Source organism: Fukomys damarensis, unplaced genomic scaffold (assembly GCF_012274545.1).
Source record: "Fukomys damarensis isolate Sample0158 unplaced genomic scaffold, DMR_v1.0_HiC HiC_scaffold_25, whole genome shotgun sequence".
NCBI lineage: Eukaryota > Metazoa > Chordata > Mammalia > Rodentia > Bathyergidae > Fukomys > Fukomys damarensis.
This window is the reverse complement of record NW_022900937.1, coordinates 25,062,219-25,078,280: the sequence shown is the minus strand read 5'-3', so window position 1 is coordinate 25,078,280 and position 16,062 is coordinate 25,062,219. Positions and strand designations below refer to the sequence as shown.

At 57.2% G+C, this 16,062-nt stretch overlaps 1 protein-coding gene across 5 annotated transcripts in view; it reads left to right on the top strand.

Annotated features, from left to right (window-relative positions):
• Pstpip1 (proline-serine-threonine phosphatase interacting protein 1) overlaps positions 1–15,586 on the top strand; it is a 30,735-nt gene extending 15,149 nt beyond the window's left edge. The window contains exons 1-15 of one of the 5 annotated variants that reach the window (XM_033756157.1): positions 2,537–2,560; positions 4,288–4,388; positions 4,584–4,658; positions 8,734–8,768; positions 8,964–9,070; positions 10,380–10,442; positions 10,979–11,086; positions 11,718–11,763; positions 12,199–12,278; positions 12,667–12,765; positions 13,165–13,261; positions 13,588–13,678; positions 14,383–14,438; positions 14,608–14,735; positions 15,374–15,585. In XM_033756157.1, the coding sequence (XP_033612048.1) occupies positions 2,552–2,560; positions 4,288–4,388; positions 4,584–4,658; positions 8,734–8,768; positions 8,964–9,070; positions 10,380–10,442; positions 10,979–11,086; positions 11,718–11,763; positions 12,199–12,278; positions 12,667–12,765; positions 13,165–13,261; positions 13,588–13,678; positions 14,383–14,438; positions 14,608–14,735; positions 15,374–15,505 (1,227 nt within the window). In that variant the 5' untranslated portion in view covers positions 2,537–2,551 and the 3' untranslated portion in view covers positions 15,506–15,585. The other 4 variants (XM_033756155.1, XM_010626115.2, XM_033756156.1 and 1 more) reach the window with 4 other exon arrangements.
• Positions 15,587–16,062: the final 476 nt, after the last annotated feature.

Below are 16,062 nucleotides of genomic sequence, written 5' to 3'. Positions count from 1 at the left end.
AAAAAAAAAAAAGTCACTTTTCCATAATTGACACTGGAAATCCCTTACTGAGCTGGTTACTGAATGACTGATGTATGCATATGACTTGGGGGATGGTCCAACCCCAGTTCTGATCCTATCCCTGTCCTTTATCAGTGGAGTGGCTGTGGGCAGTCACCTCCCCGCTTTGGGCCTCCTTGTTGCTGTCCCTACTCTCCTGGGTCTGTGGCATTTTCAAGGATAGCGGCCAGGATGTTCTTGGTGTGGTGTGTGGCGCAAGGATCTGGTCAGTAGAGATTTTGTTACTAAGCCAGGCCTGTTTTGTACCCCGACCCCTGCCCATCACTGAGATTAGGCCATGTGTTCCAGGATGGCTGAGCATGGAGCAGGCACCCTGAGCCTCAAATCTGCCTCCCAAGGGTGGAATTTGGAAAGGTTTATGGGGTGCAGATGCAGGGCTGCTAAGGTGTGGGGAGTCGGTTGGTAGGGTATGAAATGCATTGAGGTCACACTTTCTGGTCTCTCAAACCTGGCTGGATGTGCATAAATCCATCGTCACGGCTCTTCACAGAGTGCACGTTCAGAACATGGGGGCCTTGACATGAAACCTAAGGCTTTGACCTGATCCAAATCTAGGTTGGTTGAACACCTGCATTGGCCTGTAAGAACTGGTGGTTTTGGCAAAACTGCTGTCAAGTTCCGGGAAAATGACCCAGGCAACCATAATCATAATCCAGGTGTCAGGGGAATCGTGTACAGCAGAGCTTGCGGGAAACTAATAACACGAGGTGCAATGGTGAGCGCTGCTGCCGAGTGCCACCCAACGGAAAGGCAAGACCCTCAGGATGAAACCCTGGGGAACAGCGATATTGTGCAGTCACTGGGTTGTGAGCTGTGGTTGAGAGAGGGATGTTTTACAGTGAGGCAGAAGTCATGCACTAATGTTAGATTTTGTCCATGTCACTGGAATTGCTCAATCCTGCTGCTTCCCAGTCCAGCTTTTAAAGAAATGCCATCCCAGGAGATGACTGTCAGGTCTATGGTTTAGATCTTGGGACCAAGTTCAGAGTTCCCAATGGAAATCACCCAGTTCTTGTGTGAAAAAGCACATCAATCAAGATCCGACATTAAGGTGATGATGTGTGTGTGTGTGTTTTTTTAACCTTGGTAGAATATTGAGAACTGAGTTTGTACCAGAAACACTACTGTGAACTTTGAATATTATAAGGGCTTAATTAGAGCATTTGAGAAGTGATGTATGTAGAAAACAGCCAGGGACATGGGCAAATGGTTTTCTGCTCCATCGTGAAGATGTTCCTTGTCACTCTTGGCTTCTCAGAGAGCAACTGCCATCAAGTAAAAACATTACGGTATATCCTCTCCCATCTTATTTACCAGATCTGGCACCATGTGACTTCTAGCTCTTCCCTAAAGTAAAAATAACCACAAAAGGCAAATGTTTTGAGTCATTTCTGGACATTTGGGCAGCCATGACAACACAGCTAATGACCCTCATGAAAAGGACTTCCAGAGCCGCTTCTGAGATGAGTGTGTTCAAAGTAAGGGGGAGGGTTACGGGGGAATCGACGGCTATGTGTCTTTTCCTGTAATACACATTTTTAAAATTTAAACATTCACCACCTTATTTTATCACATGTATCATTTGCAGCTCATTTGTGTGACCTACATGATTGGGGGTTTTTAAAAGCCAATTACAAGTAAGTAACAATGGGAAGCAGGGTCTTGGCATTAGAGAGGCGAAACAGGAGGGGATGTGACTGTGAGCTAGAGGTTATCAGAGCTGGGATTTTGTCCTCCCATGGAGCCTTGGAGCCTGAGGTCTTTTTTTGTGGTGGTTTCATTCTTTATTATTATTATTATTATTATTTTGGTACCAGGGATTGAACTCTGGACCTTGCACTTGCGAGGCAGGCATTGGAACCACTGAGCTAAATCCCCAGCCCGATGGTTTCATTCTTAAGAATGGCTCTGGAAACCCAGGGAGAAGCTTTAACTGTGAAAGGCACATATCAACAATTGTGGACATTCCTGTGGTCGGTGCCCAGGGGCCAGTGTGACCTATGGAGCAAGGGCTCAGTTTTGAATTCACAGAAGGCAAGGCCATGGGCAGGACACAGAGGACAGAGGCTGAGGATGGATGGAGGAAGTGAGAGGCTGGGGTTAGGACTCTGGGGGCAATTCTGGTGCTGGGCCTTGGATGGTAGGTCTGCAATGGAGACGTTTTGGGTAGAAATGTTGGTTCCTTCTTTACTCAACAGCATACTGAGCCTCACTCCCAGGCACTGAGCAGAACCCACCCCTTGAGGAGTGGGATCTAGCAGGGGGAAGGCGGGGTAGAGGAGAAGATACAGCATGGAAGAGGGCAGGGCTAGGAGGCAGTTGGGCAGCCCCAGGTCAGGCGCTTCCTCGGAACAGCCTGGTCACCAGTCACGGTGCCTGTGGCTCATGATGCTGTGTGTGCTGCAGACAGAAGTCACCAGCCTCAGCACTGTAGGGACTGCATTCCTGAGGACTTAGCCTGTGGGCCCGTGCTGCTCTCCTCTGCTTCCGGATGGCCAATGTAGGTCTGCATGGCTTCTCTCCCACTCAGGGGCCTCAGCCAGGGCAGGGAAAGGGACCCCTGGGGTGGCCAGGACCTCTTTTCACCCTAATCCTGTCCTGACTGTGGCCCCAACTGGCTCTTCCTTTCCCTCAGTGCCTGGGCAGCTGGGAGACAGAATGCTTCCCAGTCAGGACTGTGGTTTCCTGGCCTGAACATGGTGCCTACTCGGAACGACCCCTCCTAGGGAGAGCAGGGGCAGAGGCTCCTGTTTTCCACCTCTACTGCCCGGGCTTCTGATGTAGGGTCTGGAGGGAGGGCAGAGGTACAGGGAGGGGCAGCTGGATCTGCTAGCCACGTAGCCAGCAAGAGTGTAGGAAAGCCAAAAGCCACACAGACAAGCCTGGGCCTGTGCCACTTGAGGCAGATCCCACATCCAGGACAGGACCCCACGGGAGCTCCCAGGGCCACCTACAAAGGGGGACAGGAGTATAGGGACTTCCATGTATTCCAGTTGGCTGAGGATGGGCAGAATTGGAGAATCATGTCTGATTTTCTTTAGACCTTAAAGACCTTGTGTTCCCTTAGAGCATGGCTTTTTGCAAGAAGCTCCCCCTGATTTTTACTTGGCTCTCTTTCCCTCATGTTCATAATTTGAGGGCAGGCTGGGGAAAGAGGCTGGGCTTTGCATGGGAGACAGGTTATGTTTGACCTTGGGTGGGGCCCGGTGACCTCTGAGCTCTGTGGGATGGACCCATGATGTGTGTGGTCCTTTCCAGCTTCTGGGGCTTTTGGAGTGAAGATTCAGTGCTGAATCTCAGGCCCTGCCTTGTGCCTAGTTGTCAGCCCAAGCAACCCAGGATGGGGGCTGATGGGCTCCAGAGTTACACCAGGACTCATCTCCTCCCTGAGTCAGGAGGGCTGGGAGCAGGTGCCTGGCCCTGGACTGGGGGATGCTGTAGGATCCTTGATCCCTGCGCCCCTCTGTCCCCCCCAGCTGTTGCATAGCAGCTCAGTCTCATACCTGGAGCCCAAGATACCCTAAGGTGCCCCTTGTATACTCCCTTGGACGCCAACCCAGGGCTGGGGTGGCTCAGAGGTGAATGATGGCCTTGTGTGTGAGGCCTGGGCTCCTTCCCCAGCACCAAAAGTAAAGGAGCAAGGTAGGGACATGGAGGTGCCGGCTGTGTCCTGGTGCCCACCTTGCAAGATGGGCTCTCCAGCGGACCATCAGCTGTGCAGGTGGCCAGCACCATAGTTGTCATAGAGGGTACTTGGGGGGGGATGCCAGGTGGATGGCCTTTGCCCAGTGGCAGCCCACCATGCCAAGCTGGTTCACCCCACACCGGTTCTCCCCTTGGACACTGAGATGATAGTGTTACAGACCAGGGGCACAGTAGCACCAGGTACCAGAGTGGATATGAACTGTGGGGCTGGCAGTGGTCCCAGAGCCTCAGTGGTGGCCCTCTTACCCACTGTCCTGTGTTGGTGTTGATATGTCCTAGACTGTGAGCTCTGACTCCAGGTACAGTAGCCCTGCCCAGTTGCCTGTCACCTCTGCCAATGTGGGCCACCTCCTGGGTGCAGTGCGAAGTCATAGCAAAATCCCAAAAGCTCAACCTCAAGTGGGGAGGGGGACAGGGCAGATGCTGCTCCAGAAGTAGCCTGAGGGTCTGCACTGGAACACGACCCACACCTCGCACTGCCCCCCACCCTGAGCTCATGTGTCCCTGTGTCCTGTGTTCCAGTGCAGGGACTTCACAGCCCACACAGGCTATGAGGTGCTGCTGCAGCGGCTGCTGGATGGCAGGAAGATGTGCAAGGATGTGGAGGACTTGCTTCGGCAGAGGTACGAGATAACCAGGGTGGGCAGGGCGGGGCCCCATCTCTCCGGGCTCCCAGAAGCCAGAAGCCAACCGGGGTCCCCCAGCCTGAACCCCCAAGGGCAGCTGTGGGGGGGTCCCAACTTCTCCCAGCAGGTGTCCTGCACTGAGGCTGGCAGAGTGGCCCTGAAGGAGATAGCAGTGCCCACTGTGCCTTGCAGGGCCCAGGCAGAGGAGCGCTATGGGAAGGAGCTGGTGCAGATTGCAAGGAAGGCAGGCGGGCAGACGGAGATCAAGTAAGCATCAGGCACAGCTCTAGGCCCTCCTTGGCTGGGGCTTTGAGACTTTATCTCTTGGGTGTCGCGTCACGGGGCATCCAGACTGCTTGCGGAATGGGCCCCGTGTAGTAACTGCTGATCGATTTTGGATGCTGGCAGGCAGGACAGGCCAAAACTCTCTGTCCCTAGCTGCTCACACCCAGGCCAGCACCACCCAGTCCTGGGGGCAGCTATGGCCCCTGTCCACTGGTCCCAGCTCCTGCAATGATGTGTCAGCCTGGGCTTTTAGAATGAAGAGGGGGCTGGGAGGGGACACATCTCGGGCCCAGGGCCTGCTCTTCTCCCACCAGAATGGTCTCTGTCTCTGTCAGTGGCAAGATAAGAACACCCCTTTCCTCAGCAGGTTAAATGGTCCAGGGGTTGGCACAGGCCTGGCTGGAAGGGTGCCCCGGGAGTAGCCATGACAGAGTCTGTGTGTGCCTGGGTGGGAGACAGAGAGTGTGGCTGAGGCTGGGCACAGGAGCCTGGGGTACACTTCCAGGTGGGAACAGAGAAGGCTGCAGCTCGGTGCTGGGTCTAGCTGCTGGCTCAGCAGCTCAGTGCTGGCTGCAGCTAAGTCCTAAATAGGGGCCCAAGGCCTGAGCCTGCAAAACCACCTTGCTTTCTCCCCGCACTGATTCCTGGAGGTGATGTGACCTGTCTGCCTGAGACAGAGTCCCCAAACAGATCATGCTCTCTAAGGTGCCACTGCTCTGGGCTGTGTGTAGTGACACTGAGGGGATAGCTGAGCGGCCGATGTGAGTTGTGCCCGGGGAGCTGATTTTTCCAAGAGATGACTGGAGCCAGTCCAGGAGGTGGCTGTGGGAGGTGGGTCCTGTGAGCCTTGCTCAGGGGTCTGAGTCACAAACTGATGGCAGGAGAGGAGCTGTTCCCTGGTAGCACTGGGGAGGTGAGCTGAGCTGGGGCGTGGGAAGGCTGAGTGGGGCCTGACTTAGACCTCTTGCCTGACTTAGTTTCCCTTTCTGAGTCGTGGGTCACTGAAGAAGGTGGCAGTCACCCCTTAGAGGTGCTCCGAGCCCTCACGATGATGCAGGATATGCTCAGGACACAGTAGGGTTCACACTTTCCCTGGCCCCACCACCTGCCCCTCTGCCCAGCAGATAGATTACAGCACCTGCTTGGTTTGGTGTGCAGAGGTCCTGCTGGGGAGCTTGGGTGTCTAAGACCCCTTTCTGCCCCCCCCACCACCCCTGCCAAGGCCCTGAAGACAACATGAGAGCTGGAGACTGGAGGGGGAGGGGTTGACCAAGAGATGGGGAGCAGAGGCTGCCCCAGTAGGAGCCAGAGCTGGGCTGGCAATGCCTAGACAGAAGGAACCCTAGGCAGGTTGTGATGGTTCATGCCTGCAATCTCAGCACTTAGGAGACTGAGGCAGGAGGATTGCTACAAGTTCCAGGCTAGCCTGGGTTACATATTGAGACCCTGCCTCAACCCCACCCTCAAAAAGAAGGAACCCGGGACCTGCAACCCAGAACCTGGCCCCTGGGGCAGGATGGGAGGGGAGCAAGGAGAAGCCAGCAGTGGCTGGGTAGGGCAGGACATGCAATGGATGGGTATCACCTATAGATGGGGGTCCCTGGCTGGGTTTGTCCCACTAACCCCTCCCCCAGGGCCTCCATGCAGCCCTGATGCCTGCACATGGCGTGATCAGTGGTCCTGAACACAGGAGGGTAGTGAGGACACCTGTCACTCCTTTAATTGGATCCTCACTGACCCATTTGTTCTGCAGGCATTTATGGAGCACCAACTGTGTGCCAGGGCTGAGGCAGGTGAACTCAGGAGTTAGAATAAGACAAAGCCCCCAAAACCCAAATCAAGGAGAGAGCTCCTCCTCCTCACTTCTGGTGCCTCCTCCAGGAAGTCCTCCCATAGTTGGGACCTGGCATCCATCCACAGGCCACCTTCTCTACACCAGGTTGGAGGCTCCTTGTAGGAGATGTGAGTGGGCACCATGGCACCATGTTGGTCCCTGGCATGGACACGTGTGAGGGAGGCCTGGCCCCAGGTGGGGAAGCCCAGGTCTGTGCCGTGCATCTCTCAGCCCCTGGAGTGTAGCAAGCAGAGGGGGATGGGAAGGAAACCAGGGGGTCCCTCAACCACATGAGCAGGAGAGCTGAACTCCAGCTCCACAACATCCCTCAGACTCAGGTGGGATCTGCTGCTAGACCCAGAGAGTGGAGAGTTGGGGACATCTCTGCCATCTAAATGTGACTGTGGCACGAACCTCTTTTGCAGGCTGTTAACTCGGGGCAATGGGGGACACAACTGAGACCTGGTCCCCAAGTGTCCAGCCTAACAGGAAGCTCACCCACCCAGATGGGGCCACCCTTTCCCCTCCACTCACCATATACCTCACAAGCCCTCTCTACCCCTGACAAGTGGTAGGTGCCCCTGCCCCTGGAAGCTCTTGGGCTGAGGCCAAAGCATTGAGGGTGAAGAGCTTCCTGTGAGCAAGGACAGCCTCCCAAAGGATGTGCTCAAACCCTCACTACCTTTTGCCATAGACCTGAAGCACTGTGGTTTTCTTGCAGGGTACTTTGTGATTGCTATTCCCCTGAGCTCAGAGAATGAAGCTGTCCCTGAGGAACTGGTGGGCAGCACGCCCATCCCTGATGCCAGCTCCCTGTGGACATAGCCCTTTGTGGAGGGAGGTGCTGGTTGGGCTGTCTGAACCAATAGGACGCCAGGTAGAGAAGGGATAGGGATGCCAAAGCAAGGAGCTGAAGTGGCACAGCCTATGTTGGGGGAGAGCACATGAAAAGCCATTTATACTGGGAAACTGGCCTGTGTTTGAGGGCAGAATTTTAGGCTGAGCTTCCTGAGAGTCAAGTAGAAAGGGGCAATAGGATGAGTCATACATGTGAGCACTGGTGACGGGTGGCAGGAGCTAGAAGCTTGCATGGTGTCACAGTCCAGGTGTCATGGGAGGTGGGGTTGTTACAGCAATCGCCCCCTCCTTCCTCTGGCCTCAGGCTCTGCCTTCTCCCAGGCCACCCTCATTTCCTGTTTGTGAGGTGAGGATGGGAAAGGCCTCCTCCCCTTGGAATTGAGGGTGAAACCTCTGGACTGGATGGAGCCACAGGAGCCCTTGAGTAGTATGAGCAGAGGCCAGGACCCACTCCATTTAGCTCATGGCCTAGGACTCTGCATTTCTACTCTTGCCAGAGGAGGCTCAGCTGCTGTCAGACCCACCCACAAGTGCAGGACAGGAGCTGGTTGGTCACTGGGACCCACAGTCTCCCTCAGGCCTGGCTCCCTGGGTCCTGCCAGGTCCCTGCTTCTCTTTGGCTGGGTTTCCCCATCTGTCCCAGGAGAACTGGAAGCCAGGCTTCTTCCCAGAGAAAGTTGAGTGTTAGGTGTCAGGTGGCCACCAGGGGGCAGGCGCTCCCCCATTGCTTGCTGTGGTCCAGGTTTCCCTGGATGGGATTTGCAGAAGGGCTGAGGCTGACCAGTGACTATGTCTGCAGCACCTACTGCACCAGGTCCTGGTGCGTGTGCTGTTTGCGCCTGTTTGTCTGACGCCCAAGCAAATGCGCATCCTGTTTTCATCTGCTCACCCCAGCACTGTCCCTGCCCCACCGGCCTGGCCCTCTCCCCCCCTTTACCCCAGTGCCCACCTTGCCCCTCCCCACAGATGTCCCCTCTTGCCACCTGCTGGCCCAAGGCTCTCACCAAGATCCCTCTGAATACCCCCAGCTGGGGAGGCCAGGTCTGAGCATGGCCCTCTCCTGTGTCAGACTCACACTGGGTGCACTGGACGCTGACAGGCACGGATCTGAGAAAGGGACATCCCTGCCTCCCTCCTCTGCCACAGCAGAAAGGTTGGATTACTCTGTAATTCCCACAGAGGGTTTCTCTTTCCAGAAATTCTGGGATGAGGTTTGTGTGGATGGACACGATTCTGCTACTACCTAGGTCCCTTGGGCCCAAGTTGGTACAGGGCCCCCCAACAAAATAAAAGGCTCTGGGCCAGCCAGGATTTCAGGTTTGTACACACGGTCTCCTTGCCAACCCAGTCTTTTCTGTTTCGCAGTACCCTGAGGGCCTCCTTTGACTCCCTGAAGCAGCGTAAGTCCCCACCATCCCCACCCAGGCTACAGGGTAACAGAGGGGGTGGACGCCAGTGAGGAGAGTGAAGCAGGCTCTCACTGGTTGTACTAGGCTGTGAGGCTGAGGGAGGATGTGAGGGCAAAGAAGAGGTGAGGGGTGCCAAGCAGGGCTGGGTAGGGGAGCTGCGGTAGGCTGAAGCAGGATTACCCCCAGAGACAGAGAACGTGGGCAGCGCGCACCTCCAGCTGGCCCTGGCCCTGCGAGAGGAGCTGCGGAGCCTGGAGGAGTTCCGTGAGCGTCAGAAGGAGCAGAGGCGCAAGGTGAGGAGGGTGCGACCCAGGCTTCCGGTGTGGCGACTGAAGGAGGGCGAGGGCGTGGCTAGGCGGGAGAGGAAGGTTCTGGTTTTTGATTGTCCTGCCACATGGGCCGCAGGGTTTGGGGGTATCACAGCCAGTCGGATTGAGGAGTCCCTGGACACCAGCCTTGAGCCCCAGGATCAGAGTGGAGCAGACCGTGGGGCGGGGACTGTGGGTCAGCTGAGTGGCTGGAGCCGCTTCTGACCTGGCAGGGATGGCTGGCCCTCGGGGTGACCACAGGGTGGGAGGCCCCCATTGTGGGAAGTGTGTGAGCAGAGGCTGCAGGGCGGCAGAGGGCTTGGGGCCTGGCTGGGAAGAGTGACAGATGCTTATGGCATGGAGCGAAAGCGTCATTTACAGCCAGAACTGACACGCACAAACACGGACACAGATGGAGGAAAGCTGATTTCCCAAGCAGGCCAGGCTAGGCAACTTCCCCACACTCTGCCTCAGTTTCCCTTTGTAGCATGGGACTTTTGTCTACCTCCCCAAGTGTTGAGAACAATGTTCAGAGCGGTGGTGCCAAGGGCGGGAGTTCAGTGCAGCCACTTGTCTGCCCACCAGGGGGCAGGGTCCCCAGGGCTGCTGACCCTGGTGCCAGGCAGGGATCTGAGTGGGGACTTGAACGTGTAGAGCGTTTGCTGCCACCAGGTGGGGCTGTGGAGGTCACAGCTGGCCATGTCCTCACCTGGCCCTGGGCACATGTGTGTCTCAGTGTGGACACACGAGTGAGCCTGTGCTTCAGGGCACCTGACCAAGTCTCCCACCTGGCCCAACCCTGAGACCTGGGCACTGAGGCACATGGGTGTCATTTCTAATCCCCTCCCCCCACATTCCCGCAGCCTCCACCTGAGCAAGGGGCTGCTGTGCTGTGCATAACCCTAGTACTGTGGTGCTCACCCTGTAGAGGGTTTGGTCTATGCTTGTGAGTTTGTGTGCAAGCATGAGCAGTCCAGTGTGGACATGGCACACGTGGGAGTACCAGGGCACGTAGGGTGTGAGCAACAGTGATAAGAACAGGCTGTGAATGAAGAAAGGACTCTGTCTTGGTGTGTGTGTGCTTGAGCGTTTCTGCATGTCTCAGTGTGTCTGTGTGTGCATCCCTGTGTCTGTATATGTCTGCGTGTCCCTGTGCAGGGAGAACTCTGGTGGAGCCCAAGTCCTGACCATGAAGAAAGTAGCCCTTGGGGTCTATCCCCTCGGTCTAGGGGAGCATCTGAGGTGGTGGCCCCTGCTCAGAGCCCCATGTGTCTCCCCCAACCCACCCCTGCAGTATGAGGCCATAATGGACCGCATCCAGAAGAGCAAGCTGTCACTCTACAAGAAGGCCATGGAGGTGAGGGGCCCTGGGGACACCAGGCCACGCTTGCCTCCACCCAGATTTCAGCTCCACGCCCAGGTGGATACAGGCCCCTAGTGCATTGAAGATGAACCTTTTCCGGCTTTCAATGATATGAACAGCCCACTGTAGCACATGTGCCATAGGTTCACTACCACTGCCCTAGGGGATCAGCGAGGGAAGGACAGGGGCGGGTCCCTCAGGGTGGCCACAGGGAGAACACGCTGCTGGCTGGGGACCGTATGATGGGGGGGGTCCGTGGATGGCATCCTCAAGATCCCAGGTGGGAAGGGGAGAAAGGTCCCCCAGGTGCCTCCTTGGGAACTGCATCCTGAAGTGGGTGCACCACTGTCCCAGTGGGAAGGACGCTGCCCCTGCCTCCTCATCTCTGCCTCTGACTCCCAGATCTCTGTCCCTGGTGGAGACCCCTTCACCACAGTCCTGCCAGGGACAGGGAATCTGGGCTTGCGGCGCATGGCTCTGGGGCACCACAGCAGACTGCCTAGCCCTCAGTCCCTACCTCCACACCCCAGTCCAAGAGAACATACGAGCAGAAGTGCCGGGACGCAGACGATGCCGAGCAGGCCTGCGATCGCATCAGTGCCAGTGGGAGCAGTGTCAGCCAGAAGCAAGTGGAGAAGGTGCTGGTTTCTCGGGGGCCATGCAGGGTGTGTGTGGGGAGGCGCCAACCATCACCTGCCTTTGACCCACAGTCTCCATCTCTGCAGTGGCCTACAGAGTGAACCTCGGGGCCTGGACAGAGGGTGACCTGGGTCCCTTCTGCCACCTCCAGTGGTACCCAGGATCCCATCCTCAGGGCAGGCCCTGAGTGCAGGGACAAGAAGTCTTTGGGGGCTGCAGAGAAAGGACCCACACCTAGGCTGTCCAGGCCCAGCTCTTGACCACCTGGGCTTTGGGACCAGGCTGGAGGTGTCAGAGGTGCCCAGGCCCAAAAACAGTGTCACCTGGCATACAGGCACACAAGCAAGGCCCCAAGGGGCAGGGCCTGTGAGTGGGTTGGGGCAAGGCAGGCTCCGGAGCCTGGGTCCCGCCATAGGCTCAGTGGCCATGGCTCCACCCTCCGTCTCAATGTCCATTGTGCACTGCAGCTCTGGCTTGTTCCCTTTCCATGAACTCTCCACCACTGTGGGGAGGCCCCAAAGGATGGAAGGTACCCATGAGCATCCCCTGGGTGGCAGCGGTGTGAGAGTCATTCCTGTGTGGCTCCAGGGCCTGGGCAGGAACTCAGTACAGCTCTCTTCCACCCCTCAGAGCCAGAACAAGGCCAAGCAGTGCAAGGATGCAGCCACTGAGGCAGGTATGTAGGGCTGACCGCCCCATTAACCCCTTTTTAACAGATGGGGAAACAGATGAGGCACAAAGAGGCAAAGCAACATGCCCAAATAACATCCTGTCCTTTAGCTGACACCAGTCCCTGCTAGCAAACCTCCTAGACACATGGCTTCCCTGCCCAGGACAGTTCCTCCCCATGTGCCCTGCACACCCTTGGCTGGTGATAGGTCACCAGCGATCCAAGCCTGCCAAGCTCCCCACCCAGTAGCTCCACCTGCCTCCATCCTGGGCATGGATGCCCTCCCTGAGCCTCTGGGGACCCAGGTCAGCCCTCACACAGAGCTGGGAGTCCCCAAGGCCTGCGTCATACAGGGGGCCCTACAGGCAGGAAGCTCCCCTGGGCTCCTGGGGATGGGAGATAGGGTCTGGGGCGGCCTCCCCAAGCTGGCTGTGCTTGCAGAGAGGGTGTACAGGCAGAGCATCGAGCATCTGGAGAAGGTGCGGGCCGAGTGGGAGCAGGAGCACCGGACTACCTGTGAGGTGAGGCTGAGCTCACTGTTTCCCCGCTGCATCCCTGACATAATAGCTGTCTGAGGTGGGTGTTCCTGTCCTGGGCACCTAGCTCTGTGTCCTAGCTCCTTATCTTGCACCCTTCACCCCTGGGTGCTGAAGCCGTAAGCCTGTTCAGGAAAAGCTGTGGCTCCCGGGCCCTGCCATGGCCACTGGAGACCAGGGATCAGGGCCAGGTCCTGTGTCCTCTTGCTGGCCTCCCTGGGAGCCCCAAGGCTCACACCCTGCTTGGCAGCCTGGAGGGGCATAGTGGTGGGCTGGGTACCCCAGGAGTCATCTTCTCATCTTGTCAGACTCCGTGCCTGGCTGGTCAGCCTCACCTGGCCCAGCCCACAGCCCCTCCTCCTGTCACCCACAGGCCTTCCAGCTTCAGGAATTTGACAGGCTGATCATCCTGCGCAATGCCTTGTGGGTGCACTGCAACCAGCTCTCCATGCAGTGCGTCAAGGACGATGAGGTAGGCAGGCAGGAGCAGGCAAGTGGGAGGGATGTCCAGGGATGGACAGCAGCTATCTGGCCTTCTGTGCTTGTCAGGAGTCTCAGACCTCTCAGCCTTGCTCCCAGCATCCCAAGCATGGGAAGTCCTGAGCTTTCAAGGAAACTGGAACCCTCTTACCTGCAGGCTCTGGGTTATTTTTCTCAAATGACTTGACCCAGATAATGGCCTCCTGGGTCCCTGGACCCACTCAGCCTGTAGCACTGCTTCATTATAGGCTCATCCCTGCCCCATTCTGTTTCCTACAAAACATGGTAGACAGGGCCCCTTCACAGAAGTGCTCAGGAAGTAGGAAGTTAGCTGGGGCTCTGACCCCCAGGGTACAGCCTGGTGCACAGCCTCTGCTCTCTTCTATCTCAGCTCTATGAGGAGGTGCGGCTGACACTGGAAGGCTGCAGTGTGGATGCCGACATCAACAGCTTCATCCAGGCCAAGGGCACAGGCACCGAGCCCCCAGGTAGGGCCTGCCTGGCCTAGGAAGCCACAGGGCTGTCTGAGCCTTGGCTGGGGAGAACTGGGGGGCCCTCAGCTCTTCAAGGGGGAGGGGCTGGGGACAGCACAGTTCCCCAGTTTATGGGTCCCTGGCCAGCTGCCTCCCTGAGGTGAGAGTCCCAGGAAACTGAGAATGGGTGTGAGGATAGGGCCCCTAGCCCCACCCCAGCCTGATTGGTCCCAGCAAATCCATCCATTACTGTTGTGCCTGAAATGGGGCCCAGGCCGGGGTGTTGGGTGAGGGCCTAGGTCCTGCTGCCCCCCTTGGGCCTCACAGGCATGCCATCTCAGCCCCAGTGCCCTACCAGAACTACTATGACCGGGAAGTTGCCCAGTCGGCTGGCAGTCCTGGTGTGCAGCTGTCCTGTAGCATGATGAAGAGGTGAGCAGTGGTGGGTGTCAGCACGCAGTGATGGGGGCTTTGCCATGCTTTACTTTCTCTGGATCCTGTGAGTGCTGAATACTCGGGAGGCAGGACAGGCTCAGCCAAGCTTCAGGGAGCCTGTGGTGCAGGGATCCAGACACTGCACAATTACACCGCATTACTTATCTGACTGATCTCATGCCAGCTTCCTGTCCCTTGGTTACCACTGGTTGGACCCTGGACATCAGTCTGCAGTATACTCTGTACCGCAGGCACCCTCTGTACATAGGAGCCTGCACCCTTGGGAATTCCCCAGGTTTCCCCAGCCCTTCTCAAGCTGGCTGTGGCCAGGGGCCATGGTCCTTGTGCTGTGTTGTGACCTCTGGTCACTGTGGGACCACAGGAGGAGGAGGAAGAGGGATGGCTTGGCCCAGGCTGGTGACAGCCCCACCAGGGTGTTACAGCAGGTGCTCCTGCCCCACAGGAAAGGCTACAGCAGGAATGGGGACCTGAGTGTTTTCACAGATCTCGCAGCAGGTTAGGAGTGTCACAGAAGAGGCACAGGAAACACTCTTGGGGAGCCCTTGTCTTCAGGACACCCCATAAGTTATGTTCGTGTGGGAGGCTGGGACCCAGCCCTGGCAGGACATCCCAGAGGTCTGCAGTTTCCCTGCCTCACCCTCTCCATCCCAAATGAAGGGACTAACCCTCTTTCATCCCAGGTTCTCCGGGCTGCTGCATGGAAGTCCAAAGACCATAACCTTGCAAGCTCCTACTGGTAATGGGATGATTTGGGGGGGTCCCCAAACTCTGATTCCAGGGGAAGAATACCCAGGTGGCATAGGTGCAACCCTGAAAAGGCTCTCCAATAGCAAGGGGGTAGACAGGACCACAAGGGATGGTCCTTAGAAAGGGGTAGGCCCAACCTCACCTCTCAGCTTCCACAGAGACCCTGACGCCCACCCCGGAGCGAAAGGAGTGTGTCTATGCAGACATCGCCGTCCCTGTGCAGGAGGCACCTGCCCAGGACTGCCTGGCTCAAGACTACCGGGCACTGTACGACTACACAGCGCAGGTGGGAGCCGGTCCTGCTCTACAGAGTCTGGTTTGAGGGTCAGGTTCTGCCACTTGGCTCAGGGCCCCATCCTGTGGCCATTGGTGTGAACTACATGGCCAGAATGGGTTCTTTGGCCATGTTGGAACTGGTTTTCTGCGTCCCTGAAGACTGCTTGAGGCAGCTGAGGGTGGCTGTACCAAGACTCAAGTCTGCTCCCTGCATGGAGGGGAGGGCTGCAGGTCTGGGAGCTCTGGGTATTGCCCCTGGTTGACCAAGGCCATGCAGGGACATTGACCCCAAGGCTGGTCTTTGGCAGGGCGCTAGGCCAGCACAATGACCAGGTGCCCTTGCATCAGTGGCCAGACAGTGACATCTGGGCCCACAGCAGAGGAGGCTATGTGGTGAGCCCTGAGAAAGGAGCATGTCCTTAGCTTGGGGGTGCTGAGCACCCCTGACTCTGGTGCTCCAACAGCTGCAGCAGGTGGGGGAGGCTGCTGACACAGGGAGGTACTCACATCGTCTGCCCCCAAATGGGCCAGCTGGGCATGGCGAGGCTCAGCTGACTGCACCCCCAGTGTGTACTTCCTGCTGAGGTGGGGTGCCAGGCCAGCTCCCACAGATCTCTCCAATCTCACGCACTTACCATCTTTGCTCAGAGTTCTGAGGAACTGGACATCTCTGCGGGGGACATCCTGGCAGTCATCCTGGAGGGGGAGGATGGCTGGTGGACAGTGGAGCGGAACGGGCAGCGAGGCTTTGTCCCCGGGTCCTACCTGGAGAAGCTCTGATTGACCCACCTGCCTGTGGCCAGGACAGTGCCGGCTGCTCCCCAGGAATAAAAAGGCGTGCCATGTCCTCTTTGTCTTCTGGGTCCCTTCCTCCATCAGAGGCAGGAGTTGGAACACAGCCCCATCCCCACCCCATCCCAATCCCCCTGGGGAGAGGAGAGTTGGTCCCAGCTGATAGAATCTTCCAGACTGCCACAAAGATACCTGTACCTTGGGGACACGAGGGCTGGAATGGGAGACCAGGATTCCTGGACCAGAAGGGGTGGTCTTGGAGGCAGCAGTCCGGACAGGCAAGTATGAGCACCAGCAAGGTGCAAGGCACACTTAGCCTGGCACAGGAAGCAGGTGGCAGGTCTGCTGGAGCCCATGATAGTATCATGCCACAGCCTCTGTGGACCTGGGGCTTCCCCACAGCCCTGGCTCTGCCCAGCCTCTCCTGTGGTGGTCAGCATTCAGAGCCTGTCCCATATACCCAGGCAAACATCAAATGTGAGGGCAAGGATATTTTACAGATACCGACCTCTAAACCCACATCATCTGAGCAAAAAGGCAGGGTT